Raw genomic sequence first — 16564 nt, 5'->3', positions numbered from 1 at the left:
GTCGGGTGGCAGGGGCAATCAGGACCCTGTCGGTCTTGATTTCTTTTAGGTTTCTTAGCCAATAATCTGCGGGTGGGGATCTAGCTAGTACCCTCGTTGGAGAAGGACCCCAACCAATGGAAAGGGGACCGAGGTTTCCTGAGGACGAGGAAGAGAAAAAAAGAGCGAAGACGAATGGAAGGCGAGAACGAACTGTTGACCAAAAAGGCGAGAAGGAAGACAGCAAACCCCCCCCCCGCAGAAGATGGTGAGAATATGTTTTAAATATTGTTTTTCTCTTGTCAATTTTCTAGGCCTCCTCCTCATTGCCTCACCTCATTTTTAATACCTCCTGGTAAATATACTATATTCGTGTTATTAATAATAGCTAATATCTTATTAAATAAAATTGTATTTTTTTTAATTTAATGGTTATTGTTTGTCTTCTCTAGTTTCTTAGACACATTGCTTCAATCCTAATCTGACCGAACTTGGGTTTTGTTTAATATAAATTTTATCTATTGGATATATTTAAATTATCCCTTAAATAGTCACGACAGAGGGATTCATGAGAATTTTCTCTATTAAAACAGATGGAAAAAAATAGTAGATGAAAGTATATGTAATAACAAAACAAAACGTAATAATAGAAGATTTTAAATTTTTTTTTTTTGGAAGGGGGCTGGGCTAGTTTGTTAGAGGGTTGCACCCCCTTTTTTATTATTCTGCCGGCGCCCTTGGTTGTTGTTGTTGTTGTAGTTAATTTACGTTGCACTAGAGCTGCACAATGGGCTATTGGCGACGGTCTGGGAAACATCCCTGAGGATGATCCGAAGACAAGCCNATTTGGAGAATTATATTTCTTTTTATTGCTTTTACAAGATCGAAATATATATATATATATATATATATATTATACGTAGTATAATTTAAGTTTTCTTATAAGAAAACTTTATTCGTGTAACTTGCGTTATTCTGCAAGCTCGTGTTGTTCATCTGGAAATTAATTTATAAGTGTGAGATAAACAAATTTGTTAAAATAACTCATTAATTCTTTTTGATATTAAAAATACTTAATTGTTAGGATCATTTTACAAATATACTGTATTTATGTTTCATTAAACGCATAACTATATTTAAAAGAATTTGTGTTTATAACATACCATATTTAATTCCCCTGATATGAATAATTGGATGTGTTAATGTAGAACTGAATTAGTTCACTTTTTACATTTTGTCATTCTTGCCAAGACAGTTATATCAGGCAGTACCGCACTTATTAATTGTTTTACAGGAAATCGAATTAGCTAATCAGCATACTTGTATGTCTGTAACTTCCTATATCACTTGCGCATAGCATTCACTCAAAGTTGAGATTACCAAGTTAAAACTAGAGAAAAGATGCTTTCGCTATGTTTTTAATTTTAATGAAACTATAATTATTTTTTTTAAATATAGTGAGGATGTTTTTTAAAAATTTTACAGAAATTGTATTTGCGTAAAAAATAAAAATATTTTATTAAAGAAACAATAACAAAAAAATAATGTAACATTTTAATAGCATGTTTTATTGGAACAATATTTTGAAGGAGAATTCTATTTAACTTTTATTGTAAAAAATTGAAAAACATTTTATTCTTTTTTTTTTGGAAAGAGCGAAAAATAGCTAAAAAAACGGATAAAATATGTCTCCGACGCTCAGTATACAAATTACCATTTATCTTTCTTTAATATATCTTATAACTTTAATTTTGCAGGTTCGTGCCCTGAAAATCCCCCCGGACTGAAAGTGTTTAATAGAACTGGGCCACTTATAGAACTTTAGACTACGACAGTGCAATCTTTTAAAGATCTTATCTAAGCGTTATGTGGTTGAGGGCTGCATTTGATGAACGATCTTAAAATTAGCGTTGAAAACGTAGTATAGTTCTAAATTTAAAATTTATAGTTGTAAACCTAGATTTGCTATAGATGTAAAGATTAAATTTTATACCAAACTTTAAAATGAAGCTCTAACTTGCTAAAATTTTAAAAGATTGATTTAATAGAGAATATCACTAAAATATGACAGGTGGGATAATAATTTTTGGACAATGAACACTTTATTCAAGTTTAAATATTGAAAAAAAATTTAAAAAGATAAAATAAAATAAGCAATAAAAAAATATTTTAAAATAGACCTTTGACTGGGATCGAACACCGGACCCCTAGGACTTTAAATTTCTTTGGTAACCATGCTTCGCCTCATATGCTGTTGCCCCGAATATTATGCCTAAAGAGGTTCTCAGCGGTTTTTCACCGGAACCTATTTTTGTTCATTGTGGGTCCCCTAATACGTCTATAAGAAATTACTTTACTACAATTTTCAGTAAAGTAACACTCGATCGAAGCACTCGAATACGCCATCTGGAGAGAGACCGGTTTCATGCCTTTAGCCCTTCCCTCTCTTCTTCTTTTCAGTTGTATTGGAATGTACTACGATATTTTCCCTTTTCTTAATATTTTGACTTTTTATTTAATAAAAATATTTTTTTAAATTGCCATGATACTTTTCTTTAGAACTATGTTTAATGTAATTTTCAGTTCCATATAGTTTTCTAACTTAAAAGATTTTAATCTATATGAAAATCAAGAGAGAAACTAACGTACTTCCTTCCTCTATGACTTTCCACTCGGTAATGGGGAAAGCATGTGAAGTGTCGCCATAGGTAGAGAGCTCTTCTTTACGCCACCTGCAGCCCATTTCGATCGCCAATATTAAAGTATAATTTCTTTAAAAGTTTGAAAATTATAAGTGAATATATTAAGTGGAGGTAAGGATGGAGGATTCGTCAGCGTAGAGTCGGGGCCTAAATTAATTCTTTTTTTTTAGCTATTATTCGCTCTTTATAAAGGAAAAATAATAATTTTTTCTTAAAGAACACTTTATTCATGTCAAAATATTGAAAAATAAATAAGATAAAAAAATAAATTAAAAAAATAATAAAATCTTTTTAAACGTTAACCTTTGACCGGGATCGAACTCTGAGACTTCAAATTTCTTTGACCACCAGGCCGCTTCTCTACTGATCATGCCACGCCTCACACGTTGTTCACCCGAATAGTAGGCATACAGAACTTTTCTCCGGTTTTTACGTGGAACCTATTTTGACCCATTGTTTGCCCCTTAACTTGTCTATAAAATATTCCTTTAGTACGATTGTTTAGTATATTACATAATTTTTTTTTTAAAAAATTAAATTTTTCATGTTACCGCATGAATTATGTGTCAAACTATTTTATTTTATGTTCTCTATCTAAATATAAACAATCCCTGCAAGTTACAGCAATGTAACATTATTTTTAAAAAAAAACTTGTTAAGAGTCCACTGTAGCCAAGTTAGCAACATTGTGGGGAGTGAGTAGCTATCGACCCTGTCAACCTACATGTATGAAAAGGTACCCTATCATAGAATCGAGTTAACATGTCTTATATACTAGTGAATTGGAATTGTTATTTTGTAGTAGTGTATACACTACAGTACTCACACACCAGAATTTTATCTGTAATAGAATTCAATGAATGCGATGCCACTAGTTGATTCATTGCTGTCTTGTGAGAAGCCGGGAAAGCTGTATTAAGATCACCATACCTTTTGAGTGCTGGTTGTGAGAGCTGTATTAAGTTAATGGCTGTGGACGCTCCTGTGTTACCTTTAACAGTCGAGTTTATACGTTGCGTGTGATCGAGACTCAGAAGCAACAGCATGAGGAGGTTAATGTCGCCGTCACAAGTAACAAGTCAACTGTTCAATGTGGGCCTTCCATCGAAGTAGGCGTGTTCATAGCGAAGTGGGAGTTTCTGTCACAGTAGGCGTGTTCATATAACGTCCGGGTCACACATGTGGGGAGTGAGTAGTTATCCATCCTGTCAACCTTCATTTATGATAAGGTACCGCAATATAGAATCGAGTTAACATGTCTTCTATACTAGGAAATTGGAATTATATTTTCGTAGTGGTAGATACACTACAAACATAATTTGGCAAAGTTTTGTGAACCCCGTTGAACAATCCAACTGTAATAAACTTTTTTAAAATTATGTCGGAACACATTTGACTGTCCTTTAAAAAAATCTCAGAAAGTAGTGATTTTTTAGCAGCTTTATATTTTACCTCCAAATCTTCTTGCAGAACATTTTTATTTTATTTTTTTGTCATTTTATCATTTTTAAATTTTTTTTTTTAAATGTATAAATTATATCTCACTCTCTCACACTCTGTAGAACATCATCGGATTTTCACGGATTTGTTTGAGGGGTGGGCTTTCAATAGATTTCTATTTTCAAATTACATGTTGAGTTTTAAAATCCCACTCAGAAAATGAACATTCTTTTAATAAAAAAATAAAACACACCTTATTTTTATATCCGGAAATAGGGTGTCATTACTTTAGGACAGCAGTTTGAACCCTAAGATGTAAATTTTATTATTTACAAATTTATCTGTAACTGTAAGTATTTGGAGGGTAGCACGCAATCATAAGAAAGGTTTATACATGCAAAAAATTATTTTCAACAATTATTCCTCGTTATTGTTTGGTGTGGGAGATACGCATATTTACATCATCCCGAATATTTTCAATTGCTATGTTCAAAACTTAATTTATAAGAAAAGATATAGATTTTTTCACATTTACGATGACAACATCCAAAATGTGTCATGAATTGCAGTCGTTTGATTTTTAAGGAAATAACATTTCCCTATCTTAAAATCTATAATTCTAAATTTAAAAAAAATCCAAAATTTAATTGGGATAGATCAAATAGTTACTGACTTCAAGAAACTTTATGTATATATATATATATGTGTGCGTGTGTGTGATTAAATTATTATTTTTCGAGAGCTATTCAATCGATTCCGTTTGGACCATAATTTTTTAAAAACACCTCATCCCTTCATCTGATATTTGAGAGTCAAAAGTTCGAATCTTTTTTTTTAAAAAAAGGTACATTTATTCATGAAAATACGTTTTTGTGTCCAATTTTGTGTTTTAAAATATCATCTGCACCGCTTTCTTTACCAATTATTTTAAAGAAGAAAAAATGCAAAAAATCAACTAATTTTTTTATTTCAGTAATCAAGACAGGGAACTAAAATAAAACATAATACACAAGTTCTAAGTTGAAATTTTAATTTCTTTATGCGTAAAAAATATTTAATTTACCATCAGTTTACTATCCCACATTATGTCGGGCCGATGAAAAAAGTTAAGTATGAGTCTTTGTATATGTTCGCATCTTCATCATCTGAAAATTCATCGGCATTACTTTCACTTTCTCTCGCGAATGCCATTTTTTTACTCTTTTTTTTCCTATTTAAATTCATCAACCATCGTATATACAATCGCACAAAATACGTCTGCTTTCTCACAAATAGCAAACTTCCCAAACAAATATTCGCAAACTTCCAATCACAGCAGATTATTTTTCTTTTTTGTTTTGCTTCCTGCCGAATAAAAACGTGATAAAACAAAACGCATTGACAAATTCTGCTGTGCCCGAGTTTACTCAGGATAATAAATATTTGCAATATTTACGTACCCGAGTTAACTCGGGATAATCAGGGAAGCGGTTAAAAAAATTGCATTCATGAAAAAGCTGTTTTACGTCCAATTTTGTATTTTAAAATATCAACTGCGCTATTTTATTTCCTCCTATCCCTAGTGCTCTTTTTCCTGCTTAAAATCCACATTTCAAATCATTCATATTGCATCCTAAGTGAAAATTCAATCATTCGAGCAAATACTCCGTCAATGTCCGTTTTTTATTTTGCGCACAGCGAAACGTTTCCAGTGCAGAGCTTCTTTTGCTCCCGAGTGCATCCCTTTCACGGAAGACGATAAAAAGATATTGGTAGGCGGAGGGTAATAAGACAAATCACCCTTCATTCCAACCAAAAGATGACTAAAAAGGGGATTTGCATGATATCGGGAGAGGCAATTCCCCCCAAGAGACAGAGGGGAGAAAACTATTTGTATGAAAATTGAGCAAATTTCTCGGCAGATGCATTTTGTGGATGTGAATGAAATATTGATCCCGTTATAGGCAGGCATTTGGAATACTGCTTACAAGAAATATCGACAAATCAATTGTGAGAGAATTATAAAGAGAAATTCATGTTTTATATGACGTCTTAGATTGCCCATCACACTATTTATAGTCCCGAAGATCTGTCCTCTCTACTGAGTGGAACTTTATGAAAACGATATTTACACCATTCTTAACTGACCTAGTGTGGTTTAGTAATGAAGAACCGGACTTTTCAACATATATAACGAGAGAAGAACATAAAATAGGTCAGATGAAATAGCGTTCATTTTATTGATTTTCTGACGTCCATCATGCAGTTTTCTGTCACCGAGCTACGAAAGATTCGTGTCCTTGCTGACAATAGGGCGGAATTAGGCTACATTTTCGCACTTACGATGGCTCACTTTAGTGCGTATTTTTGAAAACATACCGCATTTTGCGATATGTAAAAGTACAGGATTTTGATTGGTCAAATTTGTCCATCTTAATTGCAAAAATTTAGCTGAATTCCGCCCCTAGAAAGCCCCGTGGATTTACGAAATATAGATTAATGAAGAAGCAAACATAAAACTGACAGATTTTTCACTGTACTGATATTTTATTTCAAAAAAAAGTTTATAAGGAAGGGAACGTAAAATTAACTTTCTATTCGATTTGGGGGCCCCTCTCTGATGTGGGGGCCCGGTTCAACTGTCCCGTATGCATCTGCCTTAGTCAAGCTCTGAGCGTGGAATGTCAAATCGAAGTGGAAGTTTCTGTCAAGATAGGCATGTTCACATCACGTCCAAAAACCACCAATGTGAGTAGTTATCGACCCTGTCAACCATCATCTATGAAAAGGTACCCCATCATAGAATCGACTTAACATGTTTTATATACTAGTGAATTGGAATTGAATTTTTGTAGTGGTGGACCCACCAAAGTACTCCACCACCAGAATTTGTCTGCCAGAATTTTATCTTGTATTGCTGTAGTGGTAGCTACTCTACAAACCTTGCAAAAGCACAAAAATGTGCTCCCCCTGTCAGTTCCGTTCTGAATTTTGAAAATGTTCACGTTCATGACTATCTTCTTCCTTTTTTTTTATCGTTCAAACTTAAAATTGTTTGTTTAAATTAACTCTGTTTTCTCTGGCTGCTATAGTTCACCTGCATTCAACTTCACTTTCTCTGTCTGATTTAGCTGACAAAATGAACTTCGAAATCGCATTCCAAAAACTATAGAGCCGCGTAAAGCATTGCCCGGATGAAGTATGTCTGTATTGAACCTTTTTTTTGCATTGAAAGAACTGGTGACTATTTGATCACCATAATCACCATTTTGAATAGACCATATTATTGTTTATTTTTTAATCATTTACAAATTAATATAAATAATGATGAATCAAAGACATACAGATTAGTCCATATTCAAATAAAAATCAGTCTATATTTAAATAGAAATGTTTAATTCATTGTTGTACAATATTTTAAACATGAAATTTTAATATGCTAGCAATATTGTTTGTATTAAACTATTTAAACATTCTACAATATAATGGTTTTAACTGCGCTAAAAGTAGCAGATTATAAATATATGTATATATTTTACTTTTGATTTAACACGGCTAATTTGCTTACAGACAATTACTTTTGTCTTTTTCATTTTTGCAGAAAAACAGTACTTATTACTTACAGCTAGATAATACGTTTCAACAAAGAAGTCAACTACTACGAGTGAACAATAGTGATCACAATACAAAATATTTACTGACCTTATTGGATACATGATCAATAAGTTAATTCTTAAATATTTTAATTTAGCGGTCGAGTTTATTAAATACACTGAATGTTTCTACAACATCTACAATCTCAAACACATCGTGCTTTAAATTACTTTTCTAGTTGATTTTTAACTCAAGGAAAAAACATTACCTACGATACTACTTTATCATGTAACTATCATTGAAATTTATAAAGTTTGCAAAAAACTACTAAATTATAAATACCTTAAATAGTTGAAACGAAAGCTGCTGAGCTAAAACAAGATGGCGAGGTCGTCTTGTAAACAAGCATGAAGGAGTTACAGCTCAACATAAACAGTTGAAAAAGTTTTTCTAGTTCAATCGTTCAGAAACTACCACTAATATTATCTTGCGCTTTCTGCCATAAAAGTGCATTGGCTGAAAATGATATTTTAAGTAATATTTAATTTATAGTTTTCCTTCATAAATAAATGTTTATTTATTAATAATATGGGATAACCTTTCGCAAAAATGTGGCGCTGGACCAAAAGTAATAAAATAGATGAAAATTTTGAAAGTTTAAATGCTAGATCGAATACTATTTAATTTTATGTAATATTAGTTCTAATATTAGAAGATAGGATTCAAGAGTCTTGCGTTTTCTAGCACTGCAGTCTTATATTGCATTTTTCTAATATTAGATCATATTTTTTGCTACCTGGGAATATTGTTCGATATAGTAAAAAATTTGGGGAACGTCGATCGATATCTCTCAGCATTTCGGATATCTCTAAATTTATATTTTAAATTTATTATTTGGAATTATGAAAATTTGACGTCATTTTTTGTCTTTTAAATGATTAATTTAAAAGACAAAATACGTCAACAAACACAATAAAGATTAGAATGAAAAGTTTTACAAACAGACTTTTAATGTGAAATCGACGGGAATCGTACACTATCGTACACACAATGTCGATTTTCGCCAATATTGACAATGTCGGTCGATGTAGACTAAATCTGTTACAATATTCCGGTGCTACTTGGGTTGTGAGCCAAATGACTTAAAAAAAAACCCCGGAAACAGTAACCCGCAATAGGCGGTATGGAGCTTGCAGCTTTCCCTAGTGTAGAAAACACCATCCATTGACACGTTTTAAAAGAAAAAGAAGTTATCTAGTGCATCAACTGAAGTGTTAATAAATTTCAATTTCTTTTCAAAGTGTTATGGTCCCGCAGTGGACTGATCGTTAAGACACGGTTCCCAGTAGATCACCGAAGTCAAGCATCACTGGTTGCGGTCAGTGTGTGGATGGGTGGGCACTTGGATCAGTCTGAGGTTGGGATCGAGGGTGTGCGGTATCGGTCCTCGTTAAACTGTTCTGCCGTAAAGTGCTCGACTTCGCGTGCAGGTCGTCGGGCTACCGAAGCAGGGGTGCAGAGGATCAAAATTGTGATGGCATGTCTTCGGATCATCCTCAGGGAGGTTTCCCAGACTGTCGCCAATAGCCCATTGTGCAGCTCTAGTGCGACGTAAATGAACTACAACTGCAACATCAAAATGTTATTATTATTTTTTAGAAATTTAAAACATTTAATCTAAGGGCCCCAACAATTTGAATGGCTTAGGGCCCCGTGTACGCTTAATCCGGCACTGGCTGCAAGATAGTGATGATAAAATTAACTAATAAGATTTATGGGATTTAGTTATCAGTTATGATCGCGCATCTACCACACTTTAATTGGGTATAATATAAAAAAAACACAACTACTTCCACTTAGTAGGAATAACATTTACCATGACGCAATGCTAAATTCTATGCCCATATCCACATAAATGCCACTATCCACATAAATCAATTATTAATCAAAAATCGAATATCAATTACTNTAAAAAGGAAAAATATTAAGAAAAGGGAAAATATCGTAGTACATTCCTATACAACTGAAAAGAGGAGGAGAGGGAAGGGAGAAGGGCTAAAGGCATGAAACCGGTCTCTCCCCAGATGGCGTATTCGAGTGTTGCGATCGCGAATAGTATACCCAATTCAATTCACATGGGCTTGTGAAAATAGGATTTAAGATTCTCTAATACATCTCTTTTAATCCATGATAGCTACAAGCGCATTTATGAAGCATAAAAATCATACTCAATCTATATTCTTGCATTCTGTCAAACAAAATTTTGTAACATTATTTCATTCACGCAAAAATTAGCTCTAGCAAGTCATTAATTTTTAATAAACTTAAAACAAATCAGAAAATTTTGAACTTGAAATATTCCTCAATGTCTGTTGGAGAATATTTAAGCATAATTAAAGAATCTGTTTCACTTGAAGAAACCGATTTAAATAATATTTTTGATCGAATAAATCTATTGAGTACTGCAAATGTAGCAAAGGAATCTGAGGTAAAAATTTCTGTGTTTGAAAATATCTTTATTATTCATAATACATAAAATATATTATAATAATATTTTTAAATAACTGATTAACATTCAGTTCATAAATCTTCCTATGTTGCTTTGATTGTTTTTTCCTGGCCTATATCACATTAACCCCTTCCTTCTCCTTCCCGTGAAAATGATGGGGTGAGTTTTCGCCCTCTATTTCTCGCTTCCGTGATATTTCCGGGCTGCAGTGTTCAGTAGTAACGCGCCAATGAGAATTAAACTAATTACTTTCTTTTGCCTGGAAAACATTTTATTTGTGGGGGATTAATCTTAGACTATGTCAACCTTTATCTATCAAAAGGTACCTCAAGATAGAATCGAGTTAACATAACTTATATACTAGTGATTTGGTATTTAATATTTGTAGTGGTAGTTACGCCACATATTTCTGATTTTATGCACCAGATGGCAGTACCAGGATAATTTTAAGGTAAATGTAGATAGTTTATTTTAAACTAGATGTCAGCACTAATAAATTTTCAGGGATAAAAAAAAATAGGCAATTATATAACCGTTTTCTTGAAAATTAACCGATTGTTATGGGGTTAACACAGGTGCAAAAATACTTGCAACAAATACCCTAAGTGTTTTCTATTCTGAAAATAATTTTTTTACTTGCTTTTATGAAGTTTTACTTTTGATGAGCTAAATAACTATAAAATATCTCAAATATTTTATTTTCTCTTCCAGGCACAAAATTTGTGTCAGGTAGGGTGACCCTGGATAATTCACGATCACTCTGTTTCTGGGGTAAATAATGACCACTTAAGTTTTATTAAAATTTTTTTTTAATTTGAATCATGGACAAGAATGCTTGTACGCTTTACTAAAGTATAACTATTGTAATATCTCCCTAACCACAACTGAACAGAAACGAACTGCACATGCGTAATAGTCAGTGATTTTTAAGAGAGTAAGTTGTAGGAGATCCTCTCCTCTCTGCTATAGAGTCATGAATGAAAATTTGTGTGTGTTTTTTTTGTTGTTATTTTTAAATAAATTGTTTTTGTTTATTACCACGTTTGTTGAGAAATACGTTACAGACAAATAAATTGGAGGCACCTGACGAGATATGAAAGTCGTGGCTGAACCGTTGTTGTTCGGTGATTAAAAATCCAATAAGTGCTAATATTTGATGATGGAAATAAATAAAAATTCTGGCAAAAAGATAATCTCAATCCTTGAGATCGTTTAAGATAGGAAATTTTCTCCGAAGATTAAGGAATGTGCTATTTGTGCTCCGATTTCGATTTAATTACAAAGCAGTATTCATCCTGAATACAAGTGTTCCAATTTGTGAAAGAGGTACCCTTTCTTGTTATATTTGAGATAATTCAATGGTTGGCCTATACCAGTATTATCTTTTCGATTTGTTTACAAAGCAATATTCATCCTGAATGCAAGTGTTCCGATTTGTAAAAAAAAGGTACCCTTCCTTATTATATCTGAAATAATCTCATGGTTAACATATACCAATATTATCTAGATATCATATCGTCCAGATGTAGAATGTGAATGTGTTACTGTTTAAAGTGTTTTGACAATTTTTTTATGTGAATAGAACAGTAAGTATATTGATTTTGAGTGCTAGCATATAATAGAAGTGTCGAAAAAATTTTGAAACAGTGTAAAATAATTACTTTGTATATCTAATCATTTTTTGATTAGATATACAAAGATATATATTGAAGAAAGTTATTTGTTTTTCTCTTAGAAATGTGCAAATATTTATTTATATAGTTTTCTATGTATTGAGTGTAGTAAATTAAGTGATTTCTGTAAGTAAAATCATTATAAAATTAATAACGAAGCATGAGAAATATTTCTGTTTTAAACAGGAAGTAGGGGGAAAATTAGCTTATTCATCATTGCGGTTTTGAAAGAAATCGAATACTTTTTTTTTTCTTTCTTGCTTTGATGTATTTATTACTTTTGCTAGAGCTGTTATTTAATCCGTTCATAAATTTTTTTCTACAGATACTGATTGCTTATATATATATATTTTTTTTTAATTTTATTAAAAATTTTAAATTTGTGTTTGAGTTTATGAAGGTAAAGAGTAGAAGCATTTATATTTTGTTTTGATTTTCACGTCTATCTTTAGATATTACTTTTAGCTTAATTAAGGATTTAAATGACGATTTATATTTTGATATAATATTTTTATGAGATACATTTTTCATTATAATTGGATTTATTCTTGAAAATTTTTGTTTCGGATGAATAATATTTTTCTTATTGTTTTCGGTTTGGTTCTCATCATTGCTGTTCCTTGTTATTAAATAACCTATTTAAAAAAATATAAAATTACAGTGTCATAAAATTTACAGTTTTGTTTCAATTTAAATTTTATGATTTTTTTATTGTTTAGCTAAGTACTTAATTGAGGTAAATATATTTATTTTCTTTGAGTTAGCAAGGGTATAATTTTTTTCTTTGGTAAAATATCTACACATTTAAGTTAAAATTCATTGGATTAAATTTTTGATTTATTATTTAATCTTAACCATGGCATTCTTGGGCAATGGATTAAAGGGAGATTTATTAGTGTTAGCATCAGAGTTAGAAATAGATGTTAATCCAACTATGACAATAATTTAATTGAAAAAAAGCCATAACAGAAGATGATATGTATGAAGAGGAGTTCGCTAAAGAATTATTTTTTACTATTATCGAGGAAAGAAAACAACGTAAGGAAGAGGAGAAGAAGGTTCAGTTGAAGGAGGAAGCTGAATCAGAGGCGTTGAAATTAAAAGAAGCAGCTGAAGCAGAGGCAATGCGGTGAAAAGAAGAGAGAGAATATGAGTTGGAGCGAATGAAACTTGAAGTTAAATTAAAGATGGCTGGTACTCCTCAAGTAGAAGGTGCGTGAAATTCAAAAGATATACACTCGTTAGTTCATAAATATGACATTAAAGAAGATATTAGTTTGTATTTGGTGTTATTGAGCGCCAAGCACGGAGGGCGGAAATAGGAAAAGAGTTGTGGATAACACATTTGTTGGGTTTACATCCTTATGAAATAACACAAATTATTGCCCGTGAACCTGATGATAAAGCCCAAGATTATGAACACGTTAAAGGACTTTTACTGAAGAGGTTCAAGCTTACACCTGAAAAATTTCGTCAACTTTTTATGAAGCATCTAAAATCAACTGAAGGAACTTGGCCAGACTTCTATCACGAACTTTCTAATTATTTTGATGGGTGGATAACGGGATTAAAAGTAGATACTTTTGAAAAGTTAAAAGATTTGATTATAACTGACCAGATGAAGAAACGAGTTCCTCAAGAATTTAAAGAGTACTATTTGGATGAATGGAGTAACATTACATCTCCAGTAGAACTTGCTGGAAAGTTAGAAGAATTTGATGACGTACGAAAAACGATAAAATCAAAAGACTCTAGAAGTATTCCTACAAAGCCAAAAGTGTTACCAAGTCCGCCAGCATATCGCAAAAATTTTACGAAATATGATAATTATAGAACTGATAGAGTTTTGTCTGAAAGATATAAGAACTTTAGGAAAGATAATGTGTATGATAGAAGAGAAGAATATATAGATAGTAGAAACAAGGATGTCAACCACATAAATGATCGTAGGGAAACAGGGATAGGTCGAACATTTGATAAACGAAGGACTCCAAAGCGCTATGAATGTGGTTCCAGCAACCATCTCTGTCCTCACTGTCCAAAACTAAGGAATCCAAAAGATATTGTAAATATTAACAGAATCGTGGAAGGATAGAAGATGAATTTTTGGCTCCATATACCGTTGTTGGTAAAGTGAATGACCACTTAATGCCTATTTTAAGAGATACTGGTGCTAGTATCGATGTCATATGTAGAAAATATACATCTCCCAATAAGTTTACAGGTGAGACAATTTGGGTGCAACAACCTCTTGATGAAGGCCCTGTGTGTTTACCTCTTGCACAAGTTACAATATCACTTCCAGGTGGAGACCTAATTACAAAGGCCGCTGTTGTTCATCATGAACTAGATAAAGGACGCTATATAATGGGAAATCGTACAGCGTCTTTACTTTCTGATTCTCAATTAAGAGAAATGTCTGCACCCCTAGCAATAAATGCTGTTGAAACAAGAGCACAAGAGGAGAGAGAACAATTGTCAAGAAGAAATAATCGACACAGAAAAAGGAACTTTTGAAGATACTACGTCTGTAATGGAGCCAGAAAAAGTTGAACATGCTGAAAACTTCGAATCTACTTCTGAATCAATGATCGAGAATGATTTCCAATTTCCTCCTCCTGATGAAAGTGGAGATTCACTGCTAGAAATAAATACAGATCAGCTTGCCAATTTACAGGTAGAAGACCCGGATTTGCAACCTCTCTTCAAAATTGCCAATAAAAATAAAGAAGTTGAAGATCGAAATAAAAAATTTTCCATCAAAAGTAAACTATTAATGAAAATTCAAGAAGATCATAATGGGAAAATAAAGGAATGAATAGTGATACCAAAAAAGTTCAGAGCCAAAATTATGACTTTATGCCATGAAAATACTTCTGGTCATCTGGGAGTCACAAAAACGAAGGATAGGCTTAACCGTCGCTTCTTTTGACCTAAATGTTATAAAGATATTGAAGATTATGTGAGATCTTGTGACAGTTGTCAAAGGGCTGGCAAACCGAATGAGAAAAAGAAAGCTCCTTTAAAGCTTGTGCCTATAATTCAGGAAGTATTTTCTAAATTGAATATTGACGCTTGTGGTCCACTTCCTATCACTCCATCTGGGAAGCGTTACATCATCACTTCCATTTGTTTATCTTCTAAATATCCTGATGCGATACCGGTTACTGATTTAACTTCCATATCAGTAACAGATGCATTACTTAATATTTTCAGTAGATCAGGCTTTCCTGTTGAAATCCAGTGTGACCAAGGGACATCTTTTGTTAGCAATTTAACCAGCGAATTTTTTGATCGTTTCGGAATAAAGGTGTGCCGTAGTTCTGTACATCATCCGCAATCCAATCCTGTTGAGAGATTTCACAGAACAATAAAACGTATTTTGAGAGTTTTATGCTTGAAAGCAGGAAATGATTGGGAAAAACATCTACCCTCAGCACTCTTCGCCCTTCGAACAGTGACATCACGAAAGCACCGGATTCTCACCCGCAGAATTAGTGCATGGAAAACAACTCCAAACACCGGAAACTTTGCTTTATGAAAAATGGACAGGATTAGACATAGAATCCAACCCAGTTACAGATTATGTTTTCCAGTTAATTAATCGCTTGAAAAGATGTCAAGAACTAGCTATAGAGAAAATGGAAGAAGTACAGATAGAAAGAAAATTATGGTATGACAAAAATGCTGTCAAGCGTGAGTTTCTCGAAGGAGATTTGGTTTTAGTTTTAGCAACGTCAAGACCAAATAAATTATCTGTTCAGTGGCTAGGACCTGGAACTGTAAAAAAGAAGATATCTGAAACAAATTACGTCATAAACTTACCAGGGAGAAAGGACGGATCCCAAGTTTACCATATTAATATGCTGAAGCCTTATTATAAACGAAGTGAATATGTCAACTTAGTAACGATGAAAATTGAGGAAAGTGAAGTGGATAGTGATATAGACTTTCCACATATTGAACCAAGTCCCAACGTTTATAATTTTAATGACATTGTATGCAACAGTAGTAGTTCAAGAAAGACTGACTTCACAACAAATTGATCAACTGCATCAATTGTTAAACAATTTGCAAAGAACTTTTCAAACATACCAGGAAAAACCACTTTGATTGAACATGATATTATACTGACTTCTGATACCCCTATCCTCTCTAAACCTAATAAAATGTCTCTTAGGCAAACTGATATATTGAAGACTGAAATCGATAAAATGCTAAAGTGTGGTATTATTGAAATCGGTGAATCAGACTACACTTCACCTATGATAGTCGTTGAAATCCCAGGCCGTGATCCAAGACCGTGTGTGGACTATCGCAAATTAAATGCAGTGACCAGAACACAATTTTATCCTTTACCTAATACTGAGGAATTAATTGAAAGGGTGTCCTCAGCAAAATACATTACTCTAGTAGATTTAACTAGAGGTTATTGGCAAATCCCTTGACTCCGAATGCTCAGAGATTAGCAGCCTTCAGTACTAGTTTTGGGACTTATAGACCTCTTAGAATGCCATTTGGACTCAAGAATGCTCCATTCTCTTTCAGCAAAATGATGGCACAATTGTTGAGAGGCTGTGAAAAATATGCTGTTCCATATCTTGATGATGTAGCAGTTTTTTCTGATTGTTGGGAGGAACATTTAGAGCACCTCAAGGAAGTTTTTCTCCGAATTCATAGAGCCGATT

At 32.8% G+C, this 16564-nt stretch overlaps 1 protein-coding gene across 4 annotated transcripts in view; it reads left to right on the top strand.

Annotated features, from left to right (window-relative positions):
• Positions 1 to 9817: 9817 nt before the first annotated feature.
• LOC107449378 (HEAT repeat-containing protein 6) overlaps positions 9818 to 16564 on the top strand; it is a 139123-nt gene continuing 132376 nt past the window's right edge. Inside the window, exons 1-2 of one of the 4 annotated variants that reach the window (XM_071188391.1) lie at positions 9821 to 10182; positions 10915 to 10974. Coding sequence is in view for 3 of the 4 variants with exons in the window: in XM_016064885.3 (XP_015920371.1) it covers positions 10060 to 10182 (123 nt within the window). In the remaining variant the exon portion in view is untranslated. Of the gene's footprint in view, positions 10183 to 10914; positions 10975 to 16564 lie in introns of all 4 variants that reach the window. The other 3 variants (XM_016064885.3, XM_016064886.3, XM_016064884.3) reach the window with 3 other exon arrangements.

The sequence above is a fragment of the Parasteatoda tepidariorum genome, chromosome X2 (genome assembly GCF_043381705.1).
Source record: "Parasteatoda tepidariorum isolate YZ-2023 chromosome X2, CAS_Ptep_4.0, whole genome shotgun sequence".
NCBI classification, from domain to species: Eukaryota; Metazoa; Arthropoda; class Arachnida; order Araneae; family Theridiidae; genus Parasteatoda; species Parasteatoda tepidariorum.
Note: the sequence above shows the minus strand (reverse complement) of the source record. Positions and strands in the feature narration are given on the sequence as shown.